Genomic DNA, 10715 nt, shown 5'->3' on the forward strand with positions numbered 1-10715 from the left:
TTTATACAACATTTTGCTTGTTTTTCTACACTTGAACCATTTTGTTTTATATTTTCATGTTACAAAAACCTATATCTACTATCCATACTACACTTGTATCACCATCTCTTCGCCGAACTAGTGCACCTATACAAATTTGCCATTGTATTGGGTGTGTTGGAGACACAAGAGATTTCTTGTATTTGATTGCAGGGTTATTTGACACAGACCATGCTCATCCTACACCTCCCAGGGTGTCGTGGGTATAAGTCTGACAGTAGATGTGTAGGGTACGAAAGGATGGGGAGAGCCTTAGCTACGGTGAGGTTGTATGAGTTCATGCCCCTCTATGGTGGAGGTAATAGCCCTACGTCTCAGTGCTCTGGGAGCTTGTTGTTGAGTGGAATATGGATTACAGTGAATTTCTAACCCCTGCACCAGTGGGGAAGGTTGGCTTATATAGAGTGTGCTACCCTTCACAACGGTTCCGTGCACATGGGTGGAGTAGTGGCGAATAAATGCCTACGTTACAAGTAACGTACGTCTTAAATGCTAATAAAGGCATATGGAAACGTATGACCGTTTCCCTCGAGGGGGGTTACGATGCACAGAGTGGAATCCAGTCGGTTAGTTTGATACACTCCGAATGCTCATCTTCAACTGGGTGCTGGAGGATTTGTCACCGACTAGATGATGGGAAGTCCTTAATTCAGTCGGAACTGACTAAGGGCCTTATCCCTTATGAAGGGTAGTCCTTGGGTAGGACTTATAGGGCAGGCCTATGACCCTACCCTAGGAATATAACCCCATCATTAGTCCCCGAATGGATTGGGGTTGGAACAATGAAGCGATGCTTGGAGTACGGATGCGACTGGTACGGATGCGACTTTGGCGTTGTTTGCCTCGATCCATTTTATCTTCTTTGACCCATGATCCGAGTGGATGTATTTGTGAAACGAACCGTCAGGGACCGAGTGCTTCCGTGGTATCTTTTGACGTGACGAGTCAACTGACGGCGGCGGATTTTCCGGGATTCTCAAATTTCGGTTGCCGCGCGCTCAGCGGGGATGACGACATAGCAATCGAGTAGTACTTGACGCCTCGATTCCCGCGCCTTCAACTTCTCCACTAATATCGCAGCAACCGGTCGGGGGATAAGATTTCGGGGCCACTTGCTAGTGACCCAGTCGGAACCCTATTTAAACTTCTGCGGCGAGGGTTTTTTGTTACACTCGCCGGATAACTTGCATTTGCTCCGCTTCTCTCGCCATCCCCTGCGCATCCCAAGCTCCTTCCTTCTCCTTCACTCTCGCGAATCTGCAACCTCCGCCATGTCAAAGGGGCAGACTAGCAAGCTAGAGGCGCGGAAGAAGAAGGGGAAGGCGGCGGCTCCTGCTCAGCGGCGGCAGCGAGCGCTACCGACGGGTTGGATCCAGGGGGACTTCCTCCCCTCCACGGTGACGGAGGAGAACTTGCTGGAGTTGGTGGAGCACGGGATGATTGTGCACAAGTCGTGGAGGTTGCCGGTGGAGAGCGATGCCGAGCCGGCGCCCCGGGAGGGGGAGCGCGTCTTGCTGCTCAGCCACGTGCACCGAGGTTTCTCTCTGCCTCCCCATCCGTTCTTCAAAGGTATAATGAACCACTTCGGGGTGCAGCTCCACCATTTTCCCCCAAACGCCATAGCTCATCTCTCTGCCTTCGTCGTGTTGTGCGAGTGTTTCATCGGCTGTCCTCCCCATTGGGGGCTTTTCAAACACATCTTCTCTGCTAGATCCCAAACCATCAAACGACTTAACCAGTCGGATGATAAAACTCACCTCCTCCAGCTCTGCGGAGGCTTAGGCTTCCAAAAGAAGAGTAAAAGTAGCTATCCCGCTCTTCAGTTGAGTGAATCTGTTAGGAACTGGCAGTCGACATGGTTCTACTGCCAGGACGTTGCATGCCCGAATGCCGCAACTGGACTGCCTCCTTTTAGCTTAGACTGACCGGCTCCGCCTAAGCAGCTCGCGCTCACGAAGGCGGAGAAGGTTCAGATCCGGCCTCTGGTAGATGCGCTTGTAGATGTCGTCCGTAGGGGAGTCACTGGCATAGATTTGCTAAAGGTTTCCTGGGTCGGCGTAACCAGCCCCTGCAAGCTCGACACCACGCCATGTGGCACTACACGGGGCCTGAGGACTCCACTCGGACTAATGTCGAGTGCGTGACCGGGGAGACGGTGGCGTCGTGGGTCCTCAACATCACGGGCGCGTGCGAAATCCCCAGAGGGGCCCGGTGAGTGAAGGCCTTCCGTGCGGACAACCCTCCTCCGAATGAGGTGAGTAAAACTCGTCGAGTGCGTGCAATTGTCTTAGATTTATCGCTTTCTTGAATCACTGTCTGACGTCTGATGTTGTCGACTGTATCTTGCGCAGGAGTGGACTAACTAGTTTTCCCCTGTCTCGAACGGGAAACCGGCCGAGGAGGAGGAAGGCAGCCAAGAGGGCAGCGTGGAGAGCGTCGAGTACGTCTCCGACAGTGGGGAGACGGAGGAGGAGCCCGAAGAAGAAGAGGAGGAAGATGAAGAGCAGAACTCGCCACCCCCACCGCCAGAGCTTCGAACCAAACGCCGACATGAACCCGCGGGTCCTCCGGCCCCTCCAGCATCCTCGAGTGCCCCGCCAGCCGCTCCTGTGGTCCCGAGCGCCTCACCAGCCGTTCCCGTGGTTCCGAGTGCTCGGAGCACCAAGAGGACCAGGGACGCTGCTGCTGAGCCTGCGGGTCAGCCCTCTAAGGTGGCCAAACCGAATGGATCTAAGCCTCGGAAGGCTTTGCCGCAGATGAGGGTCACAGTTCCCGTCACCTCAACGTAAGTGCATTGTTCTTCTATCTTATTCTGGTATTCGATTGAACTCCTGTTTATTGGTCGAATGAATTTCACTCGACACAGTTGCCACCTATGCCACCTCTCCGGCACGCCTGGGGGACGATCCCATGGACATGGACAACGTTGTCACATCCCAGCCAGGTGCGTCATGGCGATTCTGAGAGTTTACATTATTACATCACGAATTCTGTCTTTGGTCTTGCCTTTTTCCTGTGGTCTCACGTCGTTCAGTCGGGCTTCCCTCAGGGGTGATTTATGTGGAGGAGGGCGACTAGGGGAGGTCTGAGCAAGCTGCGGTGCCTGTCCTTGAGGCTGTTCCGCCGGTTACTGCTCTCTCTATGGACGCGCCGCCGACTGAGGCGATGCCGTCGACTGAAACGGCGTTGATCGCTGCTGAACCGACTGGAGCAGGCCTTGGGATGCCCAAGGAGTCTCCTACGATGCCAGGTCCGTCGACTGTCTAGTACAACGTCCAGCGCCTCCCGGAAGATCAGGTGGGAGCTGCCAAGGGGGCCATGGTGCAGGCGGAGCTGATGGCGGGAGAGGCCAAGAGAGCGTACGACTCCATCGCGTCCGTGTACAAGCGAAGCTTGGAACTGCGGGACGATATCTGAGTAAGTGGGCTAGTAAGTATTTACTTTCCTCTTGTAACCCAGTGGGTGGGAGCAATGCACTCGGATAGGGTATGATTATTTTGCAGTGGGTTCACTCTTAGTAAACCCAGTGGGTGTAGTCCCCGAGACTTCTGTCGAGTGCTTGCACCGGCAGTTGTCTTTATACACATTTCCTTTAACTTTATCAGATCAAAAACTAATCTGTTCGAATGTTACCGGTGGGGGCACTCCGAGTGCACCTACTGGATGAGTCCCCGAGAGTAATTTTACACAGGTCGGGTAGTAGTAACCTCATAGGTTTGTTTGTTGTCATGTATCTCAATAGGGCTGACCTGTTTGAGCTTCATGCCAGTGGGGTCACTCTTAGTGAACCCACTGGGTGTAGTCCCCGAGACCGCTGTCGACTGCTTGCGTCGGCAGGGGTCTGAAGAACTTAGAATTTTTATTGTTGTCCTTGTTGAATTTGTCTGATCGTCTTTCGACGCTGACTTGCAGAAAACTTGCGAGATGGGAGCAGCGTACGAGACTCTGAGGGCTAAAAAGGTTTAGTTTAATGGGGAACTGGATGCAACAATGGTTGCATTGGCTGGTATGAAGGATGTTCTGGTTGAACGAGAGAAGTCCTTGGAGGAGGCCCGTGAGGCAAACAAGGCATTGATTGCTGAAGTGGATAAAATGGGGAAACAAAGGACCGAGCTGATGGGACAGATGAAAGTGTTGAACAGGCGGTGCATAGCACAGGAAAATTACGTCAGTGACTGGGCCCGGAAGATGATAGCTCTTCTCGGTGGTAAGTTGTGTTTTTCCGAGTGCTTGTGGACTGTGCATTTCATTCCGCGCTTATTGTTCGCTCGTCCTGTCTTTGCAGATTTTTGCATGGACGCTGAGGTGGAAGCAGCTGACGTTGAGCGTTCGATTCTTCCGAACATTCCACTCGGTGATGACGCCAATCGAGATATGCTCCGAGCGCACATTCGCCTGGGAAAAGTGGGACCTTTCATCGATCGACTGAGAGAGGTCGTCGGCCGAATTGACAAGGAGCTTTGGCCTGAAGACGAGACTCGGCACGAGATGGAAGGCTTGATGACTCGGTTGGAGGAGGTCCCGAACCGAGTGCAGGCATGGAAGAAGTCTGTGGCTCGCTGTGGTGCGGACGTCGCTCTGTCGCTTGTCCGAGTGCACTGCAAGGAAGCTCGCGAAGAGAAGCTGAAGGCGTTGCAGGTCGCCAACACGAAAAAGCTTCGATTCGAAGACTTCATGGAGACCTTCCTTGAGAGCGCCACTCGCATCGCCGACGGGATCGACCTCGACAGATTCGTGGAGCCTGCCAGTCCCAGTGCCAGTCCTGACGACGTTTAAGAAAACTTTTTGCCTCGGTATGCCGAGTGTTGGTTGTAAGAAACTTTGGTCACTCCTGTTGGCCGTCACATTCTTGGTTCGGTGTGGATAAGCTTGATCTACACCGAACCGAGTATCTTTAGGCGAACTTTGAATTTGAATCAAAACTTTCGCTCTTCTTCTGCAAAAGAGTTGTTGACACGATTTTGGCTCATGGTTTTTGTTTGGCGTTTCTTGGTGAAGCCAATAGCAAACATGCAGAGCATGTAATTGTCGGTTGTCTTGACATCTGCATGAGCCTCACTGAGGGTCTGCTGAGTCCCCGAGTGGATCTGTAGGATACACTCGAAGGCAATTGAGTACTTAGGTGATTCGTAATCACGGCTAAGTCTTCGAGTGCGACTGTAAGGTCATACTCGGAGCGAGTTGCTACTCATGTAATTGTCAGTAGTCTTGACATCTACATGAGCCTCAATGAGGGTCATGCTACTCATGTAATTGTCAGTTGTTTTGACATCTACATGAGCCTCACTGAGGGTCTGTTGAGTCCCCGAGTGTATCTGTAGGATACACACGAAGGCCATTGAGTACTTAGGCGATTCGTGATCGCGGCTAAGTCTTCGAGTGCGACTGTGAGGTCGTGCTCGGAGCGAGTTGTTACTCATGTAATTGTCAGTGGTCTTGACATCTACATGAGCCTCAATGAGGTTCTGCTATTCATGTAATTGTCAGTGGTCTTGACATCTACATGAGCCTCAATGAGGTTCTGCTACTCATGTAATTGTCAGTGGTCTTGACATCTACATGAGCCTCAACGAGGTTCTGCTAAGCCTCCGAGTGGATCTGTGAAATACACTCGAAGGAAGCTTTCTATTTAAGCGATTCTTGATCGCAGACAAGTCTCCGAGTGCGACGTTAAGTGTACACTCGAAGAAAGTGTGTAGTTAGGCGATTCACGGTCATAGCTAAGTCCTCGAGTGCGACGGTTAGTGCACACACGTAGAAAATTTGTACTTAGGTGATTCTTGATCGCAGCTAAGTCTTTGAGTGGGACGTTTAGTGCACACTCGGAGAAAGTTAGTACTTAGGCGATTCTGGATCGCAGCTAAGTCCCCGAGTGCGACGTTTAGTGCACACTCGGAGAAAGTTAATACCTAGGCGATTCTGGATCGCAGCAAAGTCCCCGAGTGCGACGTTTAGTGCACACTCGGAGAAAGTTAATACTTAGGCGATTCTGGATCGCAGCAAAGTCTCCGAGTACGACGTTTAGTGCACACTCGGAGAAAGTTAATACTTAGGCGATTCTGGATCGCAGCTAAGTCCCCGAGTGTGACGTTTAGTGCACACTCGGAGAAAGTTAATACTTAGGCGATTCTGGATCGCAGCTAAGTCCCCGAGTGCGACGTTTAGTGCACACTCAGAGAAAGTTAATACTTAGGCGATTCTGGATCGCGGCTAAGTCCCCGAGTGCGACGTTTAGTGCACACTCGGAGAATGTTAATACTTAGGCGATTCTGGATCGCAACTAAGTCTCCGAGTGCGACGTTTAGTGCACACTCGGAGAAAGTTAATACTTAGGCGATTCTGCATCGCAGCTAAGTCCCCGAGTGTGATGTTTAGTGCATAGTCGGAGAAAGTTAGTACTTAGGCGATTCTGGATCGCAGCTAAGTCCCCGAGTGCGACGTTTAGAGCACACTCGGAGAAAGTTAGTACTTAGGCGATTCTGGATCGCAGCTAAGTCCCCGAGTGCGACGTTTAGTGCACACTCGGAGAAAGTTAGTACTTAGGCGATTCTTGATCGCAGCTAAGTTTTTTTTGAGACCGGAGTCTGCGATCACGGAAGAATTTTGAATCTGCAAAAACTCAATCTGCTTTGTATTATTTCACCGATACTTGTTCTTTACATTGCTTCAGTCGACGGTCACGTGTAGAAGCGCTTCAGGAGATCTCCGTTCCATGCTCGCGGCTCGTCCGTTTCCCTGTCGATGTTGTAGAGTCGGTATGCTCCGTTTTTCAGCACCTTGGAGATGATGAAGGGTCCTTCCCAGGCGGGAGCCAACTTGTGAGGTCTCTGCTGATCCACTCAGAGCACCAGGTCGCCTGCTTGGAATGTACGACTCCTGACGTGTCGTGCGTGAAAGCGCCGCAGATCTTGTTGATAAATGGTTGAGCGAGTCAATGCCATCTCGCGCTCCTCCTCTAGAAGACCCACTCCGTCTTGCCTTGCTTGTTCTGCTTTAGCTTCGGAGAAGAGTTCAACTCGTGGAGCGTTGTGAAGCAAGTCACTCGGAAGGACTGCCTCTGCTCCGTAAACGAGGAAGAACAGGGATCGCCCTGTAGATCTATTTGGGGTTGTGCGGAGACCCCAAAGCACCGAAGGTAGCTCGGTGACCCATGCGCCAGCGGCATGTCCCACCTCTCGCAGTAGTCGAGGCTTCAAACCTTGCAGAATAAGTCCATTCGCCCGCTCTGCTTGCCCGTTTGTTTGGGGATGCGCCACAGATGCAAAATCCACTCGGATACCTTGGCCTGTACAGAAACCTTTGAATCTGTCCGAGTCAAAGTTTGTTCCATTGTCAGTGATTATGCTGTGAGGTACCCCGAATCTGGAGATGATGTCCCTGACAAAGTTGATGGCCGTAAGGGCGTCGAGCTTTTTGATGGGCTTGGCTTCGATCCACTTTGTGAACTTGTCGACTGCCACCAACAGATGTGTGAATCCCCCTTGGCCTGTCCTGAATGGACCGACTGTATCTAATCCCCATACCGCAAACGGCCAAACAAGAGGGATTGTCTTCAACGCAGATGTTGGCTTGTGGGACTTGTTAGAGTAGAACTGACAGCCTTGACATCGGTTGACCATATCTTTCGCCATTTCATTTGCCTGCAGCCAGAAGAAGCCAACTCTAAATGCTTTGGCGACGATTGCTCTTGAAGAGGCGTGATGACCACAGGTTCCCGAGTGAATTTCCTCCAGGATTAACTGTCCCTTCTCTGGGGAGATGCATCGTTGAAGGACGCCTGAAATGCTTTCCTTGTACAACTGGCCGTCGATGACAGTGAACGACTTTGACCTGCGGACGATCGGTCTGGCTTGGACTTCGTCTTCTGGTAATTCTTGCCTCAGGATGTATGCAATGATCGGCATAGTCCAATCGGGGATGACAGCAAGAATCTCCATGATCAAATCAACCACAGCAGGTACGTCGACTTTAGTCGGATCTGTCGAGCTCTTCAGTTGTACTGGTTCCTCTATGAAAGGATCTTCTTTAACTGAGGGAAGGTGGAGGTGCTCGAGGCATACGTAACTCGGGACTGGTCTCCGAGTGGATCCGAGTTTTGCCAACTCATCAGCTGCCTGGTTCTTCAGTCGCGGAACATGGTGGAGTTCCAGACATTCAAACTTTTTCTCGAGCTTCCTCACTGCATTGCAGTACGTGGTCATGGTGGGGTTCCTGACGTCCCACTCCTTCATCACTTGATTGACCACCAAATCTGAATCGCCATAGACCATCAGGCGACGGACGCCGAGTGAGATGGCCATGCGCAGTCCATAAAGGAGAGCTTCATACTCTGCCTCATTGTTGGAGGAATCAAAGTGTATCTGCAGCACATACTTGAGGTTGTCGCCCTTTGGCGATATGATCACAACGCCAGCGCCAGAGCCATTCAACATCTTGGACCCATCGAAGAACATTGTCCAATGAGCCGAGTAGATGTGGGTCGATTGCTGTTGTTCTACCCATTCTGCTATGAAGTCAGCCAGAGCTTGAGACTTTATAGCTTTCTTGGCCTCGAACTTGATGTCGCAGTACAACATCTCCATTGCCCATTTCGCCACTCGGCCCGATGCGTCCCGATTGTGGAGGATTTCCGACAACGGAGCATCAGAAACGACAGACACCAAGTGGTCTTGGAAATAATGAGCTACCTTCTTCGCATTCATGTAAATCCTATAGATAAGTTTTTGATAGTGGGGATACCTCTGCTTGGAAGGAGTCAGGACTTCGGAGACATAATACACTGGCCGCTGAACCTTGTATGCTTTGCCTTCTTCTTCTCGTTCGACTGTGAGAACAGTGCCGACGACTTGATTTGTAGCCGCGATGTACAGAAGAAGGGGCTCTTTACTGAGCGGACCAGTAAGAACCGGCTAGGTGGAAAGTAGGACTTTGAGGTCATCGAATGCGACTTGGGTTTCGTCTGTCCACTTGAAAGTATCTGATTTCTTCATGAGTCGGTACAGAGGAAGCGCCTTCTCGCCGAGTCGACTGATAAACCTACTCAAAGCCGCTAGGCAACCTGTGAGCCTTTGAACATCGTGTATTCTGACCGGCCGCTCCATTCGGACGATGACCCCGATCTTTTCGGGGTTGACATCGATCCCTCGTTCGGAAACGAAGAAACCGAGTAACTTTCCGCTGGGAACACCGAATGAACACTTGGCTGGGTTGAGCTTGATATCGTACCTACGAAGGTTGGCGAATGTTTCTGCCAAGTCAGTCAGCAGGTCGGAACCTTTGCGTGACTTTACTACGATATCGTCCATATACGCCTCCACATTCCGACCGATCTGGTCGAGGAGGCATTTTTGGATCATGCGCATAAAGGTTGCTCCTGCATTCTTCAAACCAAATGGCATAGTGATGTAGCAGAAGCACCCGAATGGGGTGATGAAGGCTGTTTTTAATTCATCGGGGCCATACAGACGGATCTGATGATAGCCCGAGTAGGCATCAAGAAATGACAAACTCTCGCAACCCGCAGTCGAATCAACAATTTGATCGATGCGGGGGAGCGGAAAATGGTCTTTCGGGCAGACCTTGTTGAGATGCTTGAAGTCGATGCACATTCCGAGCGACTTGTCCTTCTTGGGCACCATGACAACATTGGCGAGCCACTCGGAGTGGTGTACCTCGCGAATGAAGTTGGCTGCCAAAAGCTTGGCCACCTCTTCTCCGATTGCCTTCCTCTTGTGCGCGGTGGACCGACGTAGGCGTTCTCGGACAGGCCGAGCGGCAGGATCCACATGCAGTCGGTGCTCAGCCAACTCCCTGGGTACACCTGGCATGTTAGAGGGCTTCCATGCGAAGATGTCCCAGTTCTCACGGAGGAATTGGATGAGCTCGGCTTCCTATTTAGGATCGAGAGTGGTGGAGATGTTCGTCGGGGTAGCGGTGTCGTCCGTCGGGTGGATGGTGACCTTCTTCGTCTCTCCCGCCGACTGGAATGCGGACTCCGAAGCTGGCTTCTTCGAACGCATCAGGTCAACAGGGTCGACTGTCTTCTTGTACTCGTCAAGCTCGAGGACAGCCATATGCTAATCGGCGATCCTCGATCCTTGCTGCAGACACTCCTCGGCCTGCTGCCGATTGCCTGTGATAGTGATCACACCTTTCGGGCCTGGCATCTTCAGCTTCAGGTACACGTAACATGGATGGGCCATGAAACGTGCATACGCCGGGCGGCCCAGAATCGCGTGGTACGCACTCTGGAAGTCCACCACCTCGAACGTCAACTTTTCCTTGCGGAAGTTCTTGTTGGAGCCGAAGACAACGTCCAACGCGATCTGGCCGAGTGACTTGGCCTTTCGTCCAGGGACGACTCCATGGAACTGCATGCTGCTCTCGCTGAGTTTGGACATCGGAATGCCCATCCCCTTGAGAGTGTCGGCGTACATGATGTTCAAGCCACTACCGCCGTCCATGAGGACTTTGCGCAGTCGGACTCCTTCCACCACCGGGTCGACGACCAGAGCCTGCCTCCGTGGGGTGGGTACGTGTGCTGGATGATCTGACTGGTCAAAGGTGATCGCAGTCTGAGACCATTTGAGGAACGTGGGGTTGGTCGGCGTGGCCATGTTCACCTCCCTATTCACCAGCTTCAGTCGACTCTTGCTTTCAACGTCAGCAAAAATCAT

General features: G+C 51.8%; 1 protein-coding gene across 1 annotated transcript; it reads right to left on the minus strand.

Moving 5' to 3' along the window:
• Positions 1 to 10178: 10178 nt before the first annotated feature.
• LOC123450953 lies at positions 10179 to 10502 on the minus strand (the record flags this gene model as incomplete). The annotated part of the gene is made up of 1 exon (XM_045127968.1): positions 10179 to 10502. A coding segment is annotated over exon 1 (324 nt), but the record flags the coding sequence as incomplete, so codon positions are not given.
• Between the last annotated feature and the right edge of the window lie 213 nt (positions 10503 to 10715).

This window comes from Hordeum vulgare, chromosome 4H (genome assembly GCF_904849725.1).
Source record: "Hordeum vulgare subsp. vulgare chromosome 4H, MorexV3_pseudomolecules_assembly, whole genome shotgun sequence".
NCBI lineage: Eukaryota > Viridiplantae > Streptophyta > Magnoliopsida > Poales > Poaceae > Hordeum > Hordeum vulgare.